This window comes from Myotis daubentonii, chromosome 4 (genome assembly GCF_963259705.1).
Source record: "Myotis daubentonii chromosome 4, mMyoDau2.1, whole genome shotgun sequence".
Lineage (NCBI taxonomy): Eukaryota > Metazoa > Chordata > Mammalia > Chiroptera > Vespertilionidae > Myotis > Myotis daubentonii.
The window spans coordinates 62,522,886-62,541,179 of NC_081843.1; the positions used below are offsets into that span (position 1 = coordinate 62,522,886).

The following is an 18,294-nucleotide window of genomic DNA, read 5'->3' on the forward strand; positions in this document are numbered from 1 at the left end:
TGGTTCCCAGGGCAATGCTCAACCATTGAGTCATCCCAGCCAGGCCAGATCTTTGTGTTTTGACTTCTATAATCTCTTCTTTATTTTACAATAGCTTTCCTTATCACCTGCCTCCAAATAAGTACTTATATTAAATAATTTCTTATACTTACAAAGCAGTTTTATATATTTTATCTCATAATCGAAACAGTCCTTAGTCACGTATCTATTAGCCCATTTTAAAGATTAGAAAACAAAGGCAGAGAGGGAATAAGTATTTTTGGCTGAAGTTACATGGTTGATATAATGCCTGCCCTTTATCATCAGAATTTGTAAATACAAAGGCTGTTTGCACAATCTAATTTTAAAAAGGAGTGATCCATGTACAGAGGATTTTGTTTGCTTTCCTTTGGCACGGGTTATTTTACAAACTGTGTGTGTAGGTGGACAGGATACCAGCAGGAATGAAATGATGCTGTGCAGAACAGTCAATTTAGCAGACAAGCCAAGGGTGAGTAATCTTGTTGTGGGAGTCCTGGAAAGGACGCTTAGGTTGCACTGAACTTCATACTTTTTGCAGCAGCCATTAAATATTGCCATTTAGTGGGTCCAAGATTTATAGGCCCATTTTGTTTGGCTTGGCTGTTGCAAAATAAAAATCCCAGAATTAACCCAGGATTGTAGTTTGGTTCCAAAACAAGCCATTGTAAACTTGATGTGACCAGAGAATTAGTCTTTTCTGCTTAGTTTATTTTTCTGGTGAACTGAAGGCTAACATATTAATTATTACAACCATGCATCCCAGTTTACCAGAGACTATTTTGTTTATGCCTTTTTATGCCATCCTATATAATAAAAGCCTAGGTGGCATCACGCCTGCGCGCGACACCCTCGTGCGACATCATCACAAGACAGGCACCACAAATTGGCTGCATGCACAGTGGAGGCAGGGCCTGGTGGCCGCTCCATGTAGTGAAGCCTGGGGGTCCCGTGGTTCTGCATGGCATGGAGGAGGCTGGTCCCGGTGTCTCCGCCACCTCGTGTGGAGAAGGCGGGTCGTGGCAGGGGAGGGCATTGTGGGCAATCAGGCCGGCAGGGGAGGGCAGCTGAGGACCATCAGGCCATCAGGGGAGCAGTTAGGCGTCAATCAGGCCAGCAGGGGAGCAGTTAGGGGGAGAACAGGCTGGCAGGCACAAGCAGTTAGGGGCAATCAGGCAGGCAGGCAGGCAGGCAGGCAAATGGTTAAGAGCCAGCAGTACTGGATTGTGAGAGGGCAGTCGGAAATCCCCCGAGGGGTCCCAGATTGGAGAGGGTGCAGGCCAGGTTGAGGGACACCCCCCGCCATGCAAAAATTTCATGCACTGGGCCTCTAGTGTAATTAATAATAGCACTCCCTTTCATTCTTTACAGTATCCAAACTTGAATGATAAATTATATGGGTACCCTAACCGCTAGCCTTTTTCCAAGTTCTTGTTGAAAATAGTCATAAAAACAAAAAATTTTCCTCACATAGTAACTGCAGAGCACTGACCTTCTTTGACCTCTGGGTAATGAGCTAGCACCACACAGGCATCTGTATGGGAACATCAATGAACACCGCATCGTACCCTGGAGGAAGAGGTTGAAGACACAGAGCAATTTCTCTCTGTAGCCTCTCTGTGCGGCTTTCTCCCATATCACTGTCTGCTGACTGCTTATGCATTTACTGAGTTACCTGGCTGCTTGCTTGTTTCTATGCTTCCTTTGCTCATTCTTGTTGCTCTTTTTGTTTCTCACTCCGTTCTAAGAATCAAAGATTCCCTCATCTCTCTCATACAAGGTCAAAGGAAGTAAGGAGGTGATGGGGAATCACAAAGATATCCAAGAACACAGAGCCCGGAGCAGATGCCCCTCATGACCCAGAGCCTCTCCAGGCCTCCAAAGTGGCAGTGCATAGATCTTCACTCTCCTGCCTAGGCACTGTCATATGCTGCTTTGGTTAGTTGGTCTGTCTGTATGTCCTGCTATAAAGTCACAGTCTGCCCTCTACTATATGTATTTTCCCACCCCCTACTCCTGCTTGATTATAGCACCTATTTCCTGATTTGGGGTTATACAAGGGCCATTATGGCCTCTCCAGTCTCTCTAATGGCCCTTTGGCTTTAGGAGCCACTTTTAACTTTTATTCTCTCTGAACTCAGTCCAAATAACCTTTGCCTAATAACACTTTTGCTAGAAAACTCACCAACCAGCCTATTTATTGTCTAAGGGTCAGATACCAAGCTCTAGTCTAATCACTATGAACAAGGGGCAGGAAATTAAGTTTATATAGAATCAAGCATAAGCTGTTCTTTCAGGTGGGGCTGTAGATTACTCAGGCTCTATGACTGATGTACCAATCAGGTGTGCTCATTGGTTGCCATGAATTTTCTCCATTCTATGTGGTTTCAGTTTTTAAAGTCATTTATTCATTTGATGTCTAAATAATCATGATGTTCCTTTGGCAAGTGGATCTCTGAACTTCATTGAGCTTTGAATATCTCAGTGACTTTTAAGTTCTGTTTTTGAAAATTAAGTTTTTCACCGAAACCGGTTTGGCTCAGTGGATAGAGCGTCGGCCTGCGGACTGAGAGGTCCCAGGTTCGATTCTGGTCAAGGGCATGTACCTGGGTTGCGGGCATATCCCCAGTAGGAGATGTGCAGGAGGCAGCTGATCAATGATTCTCTCTCATCTATGTTTCTAACTCTCTATCTCTCTCCCTTCCTCTCTGTAAAAAATCAATAAAATATATATTTTAAAAAAAAGAAAAAAAAAGAAAATTAAGTTTTGATTTCCATTGGAGATTTCACTGTACTAATATTTTCAAAGTCATTGAAACTACGAGAGATGACTAAGTAGAAACTAGTAATGACTAAGTAAAAATCCTCAGAGACACTTCTTGATATCCTTGACAGGGTTGTTCAATTTTAGAAGTTGAAAATGTAAAAGCTTTCATGAAATTTTAATTTTAAGGAGATTTTATTGACAGATAAGGTTAAAGCTAGCTGCATTGAGCATGGCCCAAGTGTATGAAACACATATAGAATAACTTAAGCAATACACAATCCCCTGGGCATGGCAATACTAGATAGAGCACCCAAGAAAATCCCCTGTAATGCAGACATACTTTTCCTTCCTTGTACAATGCTACACTAACTCTACTTGCTATTGACAATAAGGACCAACCACAACAAACTAACAGAGTAACCTCATTTTTTGCTTATAATGAAAAGCTACAAAAGGCCAGGTGGCACTCACAAGTTTGAATTCATCAGCACATTGTGTCTTCTATGGAACGCTTTCTTCACTCAGGGAAAAGGCCTCCTAAGCAGCAGAGCTCAAAGTCACAAGGACCCTCCGATCAATTTCCACACATGTTCTCCAGGTGTTTCAGGGTGTAAATAAGAAAAGTCTGGAAATTCTTCGTGGATGAGCCTTCTCAAAGACTGGCTTCTATTACTGGAACAATGGGTCAGGCTAGGCTGCATATTAAAATTACCTGAGGATCTGTAAGGAAAATGTCTAAAACCTGGGTTCCCAACCCACAGTTCCCTGGTCCCTAGCCACAGCCCTCAAGTTTAAGTGCTACTGTGATGTATAAAATGAGGGAAAGAGAGTTAGGCATGAGGAAACGTAACATTACCACGGATGGGAACTGCTGTGGTTTAAGCAAGCCAGGAACTGTAGAGAAAGGGCTTCTGCAAAAATGGTGACTTGCCCTGGCCGGTGTTGCTCAGTGGTTAAAATGTTGGCCCACATACTGAAGGGTCATGGGTTTGATTGCCGGCCCCAGTTGGAGCATGTGCAGGAGGCAACCAATCACTGTGTCTCTTTCACATCTATGCTCTCTGTCTCTCTCTGTCTCTCTCTCTCTCTCTCTGTCTCCCTCTCTCTCTTTTCCCCTCTCTTCCTCCCTTCCACTCTCTCTAAAAAAATCAATGGAAAAAATATTCCTGGGTGAGGATTAACAAACAAACAAACAAACAAACATAATGGCTTGGTGGAGTAGAAGAGGTGGGTGCTCTGGTCATAATAATCCTTCCAAATGCTTTCTTTCTAATTCTCAGACTTCCTCTCTTCCACAGTTGTTTGTTTTGTGTGTGTGTGTGTGTGTGTGTGTGTGTGTTTTCCTGACTTTCCCCTAGGTGACTGAATAAGGCAGTGTATTTGACTTATGTTATAATCTACAACTTCAAACATTACATCTACTTTTTGGCTTCAACAGCCTCAAAGTTTGAGTGTTGTCATAGAAACCTCCCTGATCCTCTAATTGTACCTAGAACTCTGAATTTAAAATTTTGAGATTATCATTTTTTTTTTTACATTCCCACTAAAGATGTACAAGAATTCCCTCTTTTCCATATCCTCACTAGCATTTTATCTTTTTTAAAAATAATAGCCATCCTTACAGGCATGAGGCATGAGATAATATCTCATTTTGGTTTTGATTTGCATGTCCCTGATGATTAGTAATGCTGAGCACCTTTTCATGTACTTGTTGACCATTTGTATGCATTCTTTGGAAAAATGTCTATTCAGGTCCTTTGCCCATATTTTAAGTGGTTTATTTTTTTTGCTACTGAATTGTATGAGTTCCTTATATACTTTGCATATTAACCCCTTATCATGTATATTGTTTACAAATATTTTCTCCTGTTTCATAGGTTATCTTTTTGTTTTGTTGATTATTTTGTTTTCTGTGCAGAAGCTTTTTAATTTGATGTAGGCATACTGATATATTTCTACTTTTGTTTCCTGTACTTTTGGTGTCATATCCAAAATTTCATCACCAAGGTCAGTGTCAAGGAGATTTACCCCCTGTGTTTTCTCCTAGGCATTTTATGATTTCAGGTTTATGTTTAAGTCTTTTATCCATCTTGATTTATTTTTTTGCATAAGGGTCTAATTTCGTTATTTTGCATGTGGATATTAAGTTTTATTAGCATTATTTGTTTAAGAGGCTATCCTTACCCTAGTTTGTATTCATGGTGTCCTTATAGAAGATTAGTTGACCTTTTATGTGGGTTTATTTCTGGGCTCTTTACTATGCCGTGCCAGCCCAGCCAAAGGTTCGGTGAGCCTGAAGAGGGGCGGTGAAGGATTAAAGAAAAGACAGAGAAGAGAATACAGCTGGGGCTCAGTGGATCTCCATGCCTGGATGAGGACACAGAAAGACCCAGCCTGTAAGCTGAGGCTTTATTTTATAGTGAGATCAAAACAAGGGTAGTGGTCAACCTGTTTACAATGTTCTTGTGAGTTTCACCTTGTTTTGGCAGCACTTGCTGTACCTCCCACAGCCCATTAGCTACCTAGGAAGAAACTAGGGAGGGCTATAAGGTTAAGCTTAATTATGCTAAGAGGGCTCTGCCCTACAAGCTGGGACTTGTTTGTGCCCCTGCCACAGGTCAGTCCAAGACTTACCCCTAGAGCCGCTCCCTACACTTTACTCTGTTCTTTTGGTCTATATGTCTGTTTTAATGTCAGTACCATAGCTGTTTTGATCACTACAGCTTTGTAGTATAGTTTGAAATTAGGAAGTGTGATGCCTCCAGCATTGTTCTTCTTTATAAAGATTGCTTTGGCTATTCAGAGTCTTTTGTGGTTTCATATAATCCAGCAATTTCATTTCTGGGTATTTAAGCAAAGGAATTTGCACAAGGATCTTGAATAGACATCTGAACTCCCATGTTTATTGAAGCATTATTCACAATAGTCAAGATGTGAAAACAGCCTAAACGTCCATTGGTGGATGAATGGATAAAGACAATTTGGTATATACATATTATCGCGGGGGATTTCTCTTCTCTGCGAGCAGCACAGAAAGAGAGTGAACCGGTTCTTTGAGTAGAGGCGCTTGGGATTGAGAAATGAAATAAAGAGACAAGACACAGAAATAGAAGGAGAAGCAGGGACAGAGTGGGCTTCTGTCCTCTGATGGAGGGACAGACAGGGGGCCCAGCACCGGAACCACGCGTTTAATTTATACTTGAAGTAACAGGAAGTTCCATCACATCTGGGTAGGCCTTGAGTTTCTGGTGACATAGTGAGATCCACCCCCTTGCACCTGGGCCGGAAAGGTCAGACTGATTGACGTCCTTGCCTTTGGGCTAGGACCGCCTCCAGGGCGTGGCTCTGCCTGCGCCCTGGGTTCAGTTGACAGTATTTTTAAGAACGCCCATTGTGCCTTGCCAGGGCACAATGTAGTATCCCCCACAACGTATGACAGAATGTTATTCAGCCTTAAAAAAAAAAAAAAAGGAAAATCTATCATTTATAATCATATGGATGGACCTGGAAAACATTTTGCTAAGGGACGTAAACCAGACACAGTAAGACAAACATTAAATGATCTCACTTATATGTAGAATCTAAAATTCTTAACCTCATAGAAGCGAAGAGTAGAATGGGGGTTGCCAGAGGCTGGGGGAAGGGGAAATGGGAGGTAATGGTGAAAGCGTACAATGTTTCAGTTATTTGGGATGAATGAATTCTTAAGATCTACTGTACAGCATAGTGCCAAACAGCTAACAATACTATATTATATACTTAATTTTCTATGGCAGTAGATCTCATGCTAAGTGCTCTTAACACACACAAAAATTATAATGATGATGATGATGATGATGATGATGATGTTAATAATAAAGAGAGCAGGAAGAAACTTTGAGAAATTCTAGATATGTCTGTGGCCTTGATGGTAGTGATGGTTCCATAGGTGTATAAACATCCCCAAACTCATCAAGTTACATACACAGCGTTTTACATATAAATCATACTTCAATAAAGTGGTTAAAAGATAATAACACACATCTAAGTGTGGGGCACGGCAGTTTAGGGAAAGGAGGGGTATATTTACAGTTCTAATAATATGACACAAAAAATGTTAACTTGGAAAAAAAAGATTTAAAATGACAATGTTTGTATTAGAGCTACAGTGTGCCTAGCATTTCAGATATATCTTTCCTAATACATACTTACATTTGGTAAGTTAAACATTTATTAAAAGGTACTTTATAATGAAAAATATATGTATTTCTAGTATCTCTCTATAACTGGCCTACCAGATTTCTTATTGGAACCATTCAGTGAGCCTGAGGAGAGATGCCTCTCTAGATCTACTTAAGTTCTTGATTTCCTTCTTTTATGGAGTTGGCAATATCCTTGGAACTAGACACAGTGGTGCTTTCTACTGTGGACATTACCATTCTCCCAGGAGCTCAGCTCAAACTTCTGAGTAACTCAGGTATCCATCCCCCCCCCCCTCACATCCTGTCAGTTGACACATTCAGCTGATTGAATCGCCTCAATATCTTTCTAATTCATCTTTTATTTCCATTCTCCCTGACAGATGAGGCCCTTATGACTTAAACCGGACTGTTATAATAAAACTTTTCAAATAATTTCTATATCCACAAGATTTCTCTGATCTCTTCCATCCCACAGAGAGAAAAGGCCCGGTTTTGTTCATCTGTGTAATGTAAGCACTTAGTCCAGAACAGGAAAGATGAAAGATAGGTAATACATGTGTGTTAAACGAGGCCTGGCTTTATTGCTTCTCTCTCCAAAGGCCTGCGATGCTGTCCTGCTGCCCACAGGAACTCTCCTCAGCCTGGCATCAGTGGGCATCAGGCATCCTTTCCACTGCATTTGTCACACATGCCAGGGATGCCCTGCTGGTGACTGCTCACCATTTGGCTCATGCGGATTGTCTCATCCTTTCTTATTTCAAATCTTCACTTGTCAAAATTCACATTTTCACACCCTGCTCTGTTGTCACCTCTAGAGAGCTCCTCAGATTCTTTTCCCGTTATAATTTGTCTTTCCTGTTCTCCTATGAACTTATAGCACAATCTGTCCTTATTATAACTTTTGAGTGGATGAAGTGAAGTGCCAATGTTGATCAGTTGGTAATGACAGCGTAGAGCAGTGGTCGGCAAACTCATTAGTCAACAGAGCCAAATATCAACAGTACAACGATTGAAATTTCCTTTGAGAGCCAAATTTTTTAAACTTAAACTATATAGGTAGGTACATTGTTATTAACTTAATTAGGGTACTCCTAAGGCTTAGCAAGAGCCACACTCAAGGGGCCAAAGAGCCCCATGTGGCTCGCAAGCCGCTGTTTACCTACCACAGATAGAGCATTGTATTGAGGAGGATTCTAAGGTTATACTTAGGTTCCTCACAAAAGAAGGTGCTAAGACAGATTGGATGCCTTACTTCAGTACAGAAGAAGTTAGCAAACTGCCCACGGAATAGCCAACTTTGTTACAGATCCCCATGTATGTGTCTACTCAGCTAGATCATTTGTCCTTAAAGGCATATTTCTGTCCTCATAGCCTCTATCACAATTTCTGTTGAGTTGATCCTTAAAAACTCCATTCCCTGATTTTAAAAGTTTACAGTCTAACATGGCCAATATAAATTTGTGATAGGATGTGATAATGGACAGAAATAAAACACAAGCATGTAAAGTGCTGATGAAATGGCCCTTGAAAAGTAGGTAGGAAGACATGGAGAACAGAGGGGCAAAGCAGCATTTAACCAAAGGAAATTAAATCAGTACCTTGAAGAGATATCTCCATTGCTATTCTTTACAGCATTATTCACAAAGCCAAGATATGGAAACAACCTACAAGTAAATGGCTGTCATCAGATGAATAGTCAAATAAAATATGATGCACACATAAATACACACACAAATGGAATATTTTTTAAAAAATATATTTTTATTGATTTCAGAGAGGGAGGGAGAGGGACAGGGAGAAAGAGAGGGAAACATCAATGATGAGAGAGAATCATTGATCAGCCGCCTCCTGCATGCCCCACACTGGGGATCGAGCCTGCAGTCTGGCCATGTGCCCTGCCTGGGAATCAAACCATGACCTCCTGATTTATAGGGTGACACTCAACCACTGAACCATGCCAGCCAGGACACAAATGGAATGTTATTCAGGCTTTAAAAAGCCAATTTATGTAAATTCAGTGAAGTTATCATTTAACAAGATGTTAAATTCTAAATTTTTCAAAAGTGAAAAATCTAGTATAGTTAGAATTACCTTTGAAATTTCTTAACTTGCCCATAAAGTGGGAAGGTAGATAAGGGTAAAAAAAGTTCAAATATATGGTGATAGAGGGAGACTTGATTTTGGGTGGTGAACACACAATATAATATACAGATAATATATTATAGAATTGTACACTTGAAACCTGTATAATTTTATTAACACATCACCCAAATAAATATAATGAAATTAGATGTATATATTTTTAAAATATGAAACCAGGTACTCTATAAATTATTCACTTTAGACTTCAAGTAGCACTGAATAGAGCAATGAAAGCTACAAATACTGATATCTGTGCATTCAATTTTTCCTGTAAGATACCTATCAAGACACTAGAGGAGGATGCAGGGTGGGTTAAAAAATGTCTCCTTTCCTATAGATTTTATTCTGGTTTTAGAAAGAAGTAAATCTATCTACATTTAATATTTATTGTTAGGTTAGGTGGCTCAGGAGGCGGTGTAAGAAATAAAGAGTCGGGTGAATCAGAAAAGGAAAGGTTTATCGCATCCCCGAGAGACCCACGGACCCCAAAGACAGGGCACGTGGATTCACGCCAACAGGGCGGGGGCACTTGTTTTATACTGTGGTTGTCTGCATGTATCTGATCCTGGGCTCTCTCCGACCTAACATTTATTAATGGATTTGTTTATTTTGAAATAATGTATATGAAAGAACCTAACGGAAGCCTTAGAACATACTCGAAGTTTAACAGATGTTCGTTGGATTTTGCTTTTGCTTATTGATTGGCCCCCATACAAACTGTTCTTGGAAAAGTAGTTCGGAAGCCCTTGATTGGCATCTTCTGTGTGGCCCAGTGAACAGCCAGCTGTTCCTCTCTTGCTGTTTACACCAGTTTCCAGACACCTTATCATAGTTCAGGAAATCTATATAAAGGAAGATAAACAGTTTTTTCCCCACAAACCTTGAAAATTAGTAACATCCTATGCTGGCTAGGACGTGAGAAATAGGCACTCATAACTTTCAATAGGAGTATGAAGTATTTAAATCTTTTGGGGAAGATTTATGTTCTAAAAAAATAAAAGCCCAAGTCTTTGTAGTGGCATATAGTGAAACCAACTCAGATTCACCAGTAGGGAGATAATTAAAGATATTATGGTATTCCTACACTGTGAAAAAATGATGTATGTAAAAGAAAAGTAGATAAATCTATGTGTACACCAGAAAAGTGCCATGATATTTTAAAATTAAATAAATTATAAAATAATAGACAAATATGCTCTTTGTTAGCAACAAACAAAAACTGAAAACTCAACCACAAAAAATAAACCTATATGTATGTATATTTGTTTATATAAGAAGACAAATAAAAGTGTGGAAGGATATTATTATCCTAAGTAAGCCTAAGGAGGTGGGACAATTAGATGTTTGCCAGAAGAGCAAGGCAATCATTTTACCTTTTGCTCCTCTGTTGTTTGAAGATGTGATCCAAATTAGTGGTAACAGGGAAATAAAAGGCAAAGGCAACTGCAGGATGTAATATGGAAATGGAGTGGATGGAATTTGGCAACTATTTGAATGTGGTAGAAAGGGAAATGAAGAAATCAAGGCTAGCTCATCAATTTCTAGCCTGAGTAACTGCGGGAAAATTCTGTCATTCATAGAAACAGAGATGTCATGAGAAGGAGTGAATTCTTTTTTATTGTTTCCAGAGGAGAAATGATGAGTTTGAGTTATCAGAGTTGCACTGTTTCTAATTTTAAATGATAATTTTTTCTATAGGAAAGCTTCTTTATCTTGGCCTTAAAACCTCAAACAAAATGATGCTTTATAGTTGTATTTCATGTAAATTTTGGAACTGAAAGAATCAGTCTGGTGTCTAATATTTTACCTTATCCATGCATACTATTCCAAAACAAAAGAACATTTATTTTTTATTTGGAAAAAAAATTATAATTTAAAATCATCTCAACATGTGAAAAAGTAATTTTTCCTGCTCTATCAGATTGACAGAAAGTATAAACTGCGACCTGTAAAATTTTTACTATATATTTCTTTTGTGTTATTTTAATACTAGAGGCCTAGTGCATGAATTTGTGCACCAGTGGGGTCCTTCAGCCTGGCCTGCGGGATTGGGCTGAAACTGGCTCTCCAACATCTCCTGAGGGGTCCCAGATTGCAAGAGAGCACAGGCCAGGCCGAGAGACCCCACCAGTGCACGATTGGGTCCAGGGAGGAATGGAGGAGGTTGGCCAGCCAGAGAGGGACCACAAGAGAGCTTCCGGGTGTGTCCGGCCTATCTCACTCAGTCCCGATTGGCCCAACCCCAGCAGCAAACTAACCTACCAGTCAGCGCATCTGCCACCTGGTGGTTAGTGCATGTCATAGCAAGCAGTTGAGAACGCTTTGATTGGTTGAACGGCTGAGCGGATGACCGAACACTTAGCATATTAGTCTTTTATTATTAAAGATAGTTATGCCTCTTCAAGTGTATTTGTAACTCAATGACTATTAAATAGAGTATTTTGTTGATATTCTATAGAAGTAGCCTTGAAAAGATTTTTAGTTCTAGCAATAGCTTGTGCACTTTTATTCCATAGAAAACAGCACTAGATATTGTCTCTATATTTATACTATTTGCTTGCAAATACTATCAAATGCTACGTGAATTTATTTATATATAATTATATCATATTTCATGTTGGAGCCAAAATAAAAGTATGTAATTTACCAGATTGAGCCCTTTTGCATAGATAAAGGAGTCAACAAAGTCACCTGAATGAATCATTTTAATTTTCAGCTCAGTTATGTGGAAATTAACTGCTCTTGCATACCTTTATTCTCTATTCATCATTGATTGTATTTTTACTTCAGAAACTATTCCTATGTTAGTTTTTCTTAGTTGAATTATGTGGGGCTTTCTCTTGGAAATGTTTTTCATATTGCATTTGTTATTTTTAATTTGAATTAATACAGGGATTCCTATAACTGCCATTTTTTATTGAGTCTGAAAAATTTCATGAATTTTAAAACCTTCAGAGAACTGGGTGATTATGATGCTGTGTGAATTCACAAATTATATGGACTAATTCTTATAGTTTGAGTTAAACTCTATATGGCCCCCTTTGGAGGAAAGAGAAGAAAGATAATTATTTTAATATTTTGTATACTTCTTGTTTTCCAGAAAATAAATACTTCTGGAACCAGTAATGCAGATGTCCCTCTGGCTGATCCCGGAATGTACCAATTGGATATTACATTAAGAAAGGGTCAAAGTTTAGCTGCCCGAGATCGAGGAGGTAAGGTCATAAGAAGAAGATCACTTGGAAGTTTATTCTGTGTGTTTTTGACAAAATTCTTTTTAATGGTTGCTTAAGTTCAAATAAATTAACTATAATATTATAATTTTTAGAAGGTTGGGTCCAGTGATGTGGTTTGAAATGTTATCTGACTCCTGTGACCACAGGAAGAGGTTATGATGCAAGTTTGCAACTCTGAACTGGACCCAATCCAGACAGCAAAATCCCTACAAAACTGCTGAGAAATTAGACTCTGAGTTATATGTAATTAGTGACACAGTTGGTGAAATAGGTGAGACAAATATTTGAAGCCATACAGAAGTCACTTTTGGCAGGCCTGACATTCGTTTTGCTGCATTGATTTGCTCAGTTGAATCGGCTAAACTTGCAGAAACCAGAACTAGCATCTCACCAAAACTTTGGTGATTCCCAGCAAGCAATTTTCTGAGACTTAGTTGGATCTGACAGTAGTCTCATCGTGGCTTAAACAGGTCTTTGTAGGCTATAATGAAGGAAAAGACAAGGCATTTGGAATCCTTAGTTCCTGGATTCCAAATCCCAAGGCAATCTGATGAACTAGCCTGGGCTCCTTGAACCCAAAATTAGAGGCAGGACCAGAGATAGAGATAGACCCTAAACAGACAGTATAGCACCCTTTGCACATTTCCAAATATCAGCTATTTAGAATGTGGAGAACTGAGGGCCCCAAGGGCCCAGAATCCCAGAGGAAACTGAATCTGGTCTAACTCCTCGCACTGGGACGGAGGAGAGTCCCTAAGCCTCCAACTCATTGTCAGAGCACCTGGAGAGCACTCCGGCATTACATGATCTTCTTCTCGTCCATCCCTATTGACATCCAGACCTAGGGAGTGGAAGGAACCAAATTAGGACTATAGTTTGTACTTTTATCTACTGCCTCTGAGAGAATAAAATAGAAAAAATAATATAATAATGTTTTTACACTAGAAACTATACAAATAATGGATTTAGTTTTTAAGGAAAAACTAGTAAATATCAGACATTCTTAACGAATGAAGGTATGATTAGAATTGTTAAAATTTAAACACATGGGGGGAAATTTGAAAATTAACCATTTGACTTAATGACTGAGGACAAATATTTATTGACTTTTTACTTCTTGCCTCAAAATAAGCTATAATTATATAGAGAAAGAAAATAATGCTATTAACATGGCTTTATTCTGCTATATTTATATATTTTTTTAGTTTTTAGAGTATTCTTCATTCCATTATATAACATCATTTCATCTAAAACAGAATTGAACCAGACATCAGGAAATCAAACTTTTCATCCTAGATGCGTCTCCCAACACTAGTAAATACATATGCACACAATTATTTATTACAGCACTAGAGGCCCAGTGCATGAATTTGTGCACCAGTGAGGTTCCTCAGCCTGAACTGCAGGATCGGGCCAAAACCGGCTCTCCGACATCCCCCAAGGAGTCCCGGATTGTGAGAGGGTGCAGGCCAGGCCAAGGGACCACACCGGTGCACGGTTGGGGCAGGGGAGGGGCGCAGGTGGTTGGCCAGCCAGAGAGGGATTGCAGGAGGGCTCCAGGGCATGTCAGGCCCATCTTGCTCTGTTCTGATCAGCCAGACCCCAGCAGCAAGCTAACCTACCAGTCGGAGCGTCTGCCCCCTGGTGGCCAGTGCACGTCATAGTGAGCAGTTGATTGGTTGAAGAGACGACCGGACAACTGGACACTTCGCATTTTATTATATAGGATTGTTTGCAATTATAAAATACCCATTAGTAGGAGAGGTGACTAAATAAACCATGGTGCATCCACATGATGAAATACTATGTAGCTGTAAAACAAAGAATAAGGAAAACCTCCAAGAATTGATATGGAAATAGTTACAGGATATATAATTAATTGCAAAGGTAAAGTGCAAAAGAGTATTGACAATTTGTAATATTTCATGTAAAAAATGAGTGTAAGAAATTATGTATTATCTGCTCACTTGTTCAAAAAGATATATTAGAAGTAAACTCCAAAAACTAATGAGATTGGTAGCATATATAATATAGGTAAGAACTGGTGTCAAGAATGGAAATGGGAATGGGGTAAAATGAGGAAGGTACATTTCTCTGAGAAAATATTCTTACGTAGTTCTCTTTAATCATGGCAATATTTCAGCACTGACTGACTGACTGACTGAATGAATGAATGAATGAAATCAAGCTATGATGTGTGAGGAACCCAAAATGGAATATAACTATAACTACACCTCAGGAGGATGGGGAATAAGATGATTAATATAAGTTATTATGTAAAACAATATTTTAATTATACACTGTAAAACTCAAGAGAAAAAGAACTAACTATGCACAAATAATGTACTCTAGAGCATGAGTATCAATTCTAACGCTATTTATTGTGTATGCTGAGGATGAGCAAATGTATTATAAATGTATTGTAGTTGAGTGTCAGGTTTCTCACTGTTGGAGAAAGAAGTTACAATATACAACAGGGGTCCCGGCCAGCATGGCTCAGTGATTGAGTGTTGATCTTTGAATTAGGGTGGTCATGGTTCAGTTCCTGGTCGGGGCACATTCCCAGGTTGTGGGCTCAATCCCCTGTGTGGGACATGCAGGAGGCAGCCAATCACTGATTTTCTCTCATCATTGATGTTTCTATCTCTCTCCTTCCCCCTTCCTCTTGAAAAATCAATAAAAATATATTTAAAAAACAATATACAATAGGGGAAAGAGGGGATGAACTTTGTGGTATTCACTGGTATCAGTATGAACTAATGGTTTTTAATAGAGATATAGGTAACAATTAAAATGGACAGAGGGGTGTGTGTGTGTGTGTGTGTGTGTGTGTGTGTGTGTGTGTGTGTCTGTGTGTGTCTGTGTGTGTCTGTGTGTGTTTACTTGTGCGTGTGTGTGTAGTATATTGTATTTTCCTAAATCTGTCTCCTGGGAGGCCCTCAGAGCAGTTATAAAGGTGTAATCAACACACCTTTGGCCCAGATCTTAGTTTCTAAATACAGTTTTCCCCATAAAAGTAAAGAGGGCTCCTGGAGAAATGGTTGGTTGCAGATGTAGGGCAGCAAAAGTACAAGATGAGCCTGGAACATTTTGCAAAGCCAGAGAGTAGGGAAGTACTCAAAAATTGATGGCAGAATGTCAAAATGATATAGGAGCCAAATTAAAGGAGCTCCTAATGACTAGAGCTGGAACAATTTTGGCAACAAAATAAATAATGGCAGCAATAGATTATAAATCATAGAATAATATAAATATATATGTCTTCTTACTAGTAAATCAATAATTGAATAAATAAATGGGCGAGAAGGCACAGCTTTTGCTTATGTTAGAATTGCAATGAGTAAATGTAGAAGGGTAAATAGAAATAGAAAACTGTCTTTTAATAAACAATGTAGTAACAGTTGTAGCAAAAATCACCAATTGATGCTAAATTTGTAGGTGCAAAATTACGATGAGTACAGGTATTTGCATCATTAAAAGTACTTTTCCACTAAATATGTATGAACTACAAAGAGGAAAATAATGACTTACAGTGGAGAAACTTGGAAGACACCACCTTTAGCAAGTAGTTAAAGACAAAATCAGCAGCAATGAGGCAGACAGATACCATGGACCTGCTGATGTGATGTACTGAGAAAGGCACATTACGTCTGTGGGATTCCGTCATGATGCATAAAGCCATTGTAATCATGAGAAGACATCAGGCAACTCTGGCAAGATATGATGCCAGTTTTCTGAGCTGAGTAGCAGCTACCGTTTGCTCAATCTTGTCCCACAGTTTAAAGTTTGGATGGCACTGTGCATGCACCTCTCCCTTTCTTAAAGGAGCAAATTATTCTCTAGAGATAACAATAGGAATTGTGTTAAGGTAGAATGAGAGAGCCATGTTCTTAAGAAAAATATTACTTTGTGGAAATAAAGAATATCCCAGTGTTTAAAATGCAAACTTTGATCCAACTTCACTATTTTACTTACTTGCCTGGAATTCATGAAATTTTTTATTGGGTTGATATGAGAAGATAAATTAAACACGGGAAACAACCTGAATTAAGTTTGAGATTGATTAAAATTCATTTTAGACACACCTGTGAAAAACAAATGTGTTAAGCATATGCTTATGTACTTGGAACACTTTAGATCTGTAAATATATACATATAGGATAACTAGATGTAGATTAATAGTTTGAAGTGATAAAATCAGTCAGGAAGTACTACAGTGATGTAAGAGTAATAGTTTTGAGGGTCTGAACCAGAATTATGGATGTGGAAAAGGTGGTTCAGGAGAATGACCAGTAGCACCTGATATTAATTTATGAGGAGGTTAAAAACAACAACTATAGAGCCCTGGCCAAGTGGCTCAGTTGGTTGGAGCATCGTCCTGTACACCAAAAACGTTTCAAGTTCGATTCCTGCTCAGGGCACATACCTAGGTTGCAAGTTTAATCCCTAGTCTGGGTATGTAGGGGAAGCAACTGATCAGTGTTTCTCTCTCACTTAGATGTTTCTCTCTTACTCTCTCTCTCTCTCTCTCTAAAATCAATAAAAAAGTATATCTTCTGGTGAAGATTAAGAAGCTATTGAGATTTTTAAGGCTGATGGTACCTGGAAGCCAAGTGGATTTTGGAAAAAGGTGAATATAAGAAGAAATATTGTATTACTATTATAATTAGCAGAAATTATATATTTTTATCATTCATTACATTGATGCCTTTACCTACTGCCCAGCAAAACCAAAATCCTATGACCCCTGTGTTCCATATTACCCCTGCACAGAATAGTGAAAGAGAAAAACTCATTTCCATCCTCATAATCATTGCTTGAACTTTGCATAGCCAGAATCTTCCTTCAAAAATAATAGACATTGAGTTTGGCTTAGCAGTCAAAACTGGTCATTGTTCTTCCATTTTTATAACCTATTTTGCAGAACAATAACCAGATGGCTTCTTGGGATGGGTCTGCCTTTTCCTGTTTTATCATTTCAGCTTTAAGAAGCCTAGTGGAGTAGAAAGCACACGATTTGGGGAGTCTGACACACATAGTTTCAAAGCCAAGCTCAGTATTATATTAGCTGTGTGACTTTGAGATCTGCATTTTTTCTGCTGAAATTGTAGGGCTCCAGATGTAGCAAATAAAAATACAGGATGCCTAATTAAATTTGAATTTCAGATAAATAGTGCATTACCTTTTTAAACAAATTCCATATTTTATCTGGCAGCCCTATGACAATTGTCATGTCTAGTTATATTTTAACTAGAGGCCCAGTACACAAAATTCGTGCACTGGGAGGGGGGGCGTGTCCCTCAGCTCAGCCCTTGGGGGATGTTCAACTGCCAGTTTAGGCCCGATGCCTGTGGGATCGGGCCTAAACCGGCTGTTGGACATTCCTCTCACAGTCCGGGACTGCTGGCTCCCAACTGCTCACCTGCCTGCCAGCCTGATCACCTCCTAACCATTCCCCTGCCAGCCTGATTGACACCTAACTGCTCTCCTGCCTGCCCGATCACCTCCAACTGCCCTCCCCTGCTGGCCTGATCACCCACAACTGTCCTCCCCTGCTGGTCATCTTGTGGTGGCCGTATTTGACCACATGGGGGCGGCCATCTTGTGCAAGGGCGTGAGGGTCAATTTGCATATTACCTCTTTATTATATAGGATTGGATTGGGCCTTTCAGGACTATATTATCATCTATCATAAGTTGAGTGTAATGTCTTGACATGATTATTTGTATTGCTAGAAAAATAAGAACAATCTTTGCAGATATATTTGGTGATAGTAATTCCCTATAATTGAACTTAAAATTTGTATTATGGAGGATATTTTAATTTCCTAGGGCTGCTTTAACAAATTAGTATAAAATTAGTGGCTTAAAACAATAGAAGTTTATTATTTCACAGTTCTGAGGTTCAGGAATCAAAAAATCAAGATGTGGTAGGGAAACACTCCCGTTAA

The 18,294-nt window shown here is 39.2% G+C and overlaps 1 protein-coding gene across 12 annotated transcripts in view; it reads left to right on the forward strand.

The window, feature by feature from the left end:
- The window catches only part of MCTP1 (multiple C2 and transmembrane domain containing 1), a 441,268-nt gene that overhangs the window by 171,588 nt on the left and 251,386 nt on the right, over positions 1-18,294 (forward strand). For all 12 annotated transcript variants that reach the window (XM_059694087.1, XM_059694091.1, XM_059694090.1 and 9 more), the window contains exon 2: positions 12,209-12,323. In XM_059694087.1, coding sequence (XP_059550070.1) covers positions 12,209-12,323 — 115 coding nt within the window. The remainder of the gene's footprint in view (positions 1-12,208; positions 12,324-18,294) is intronic.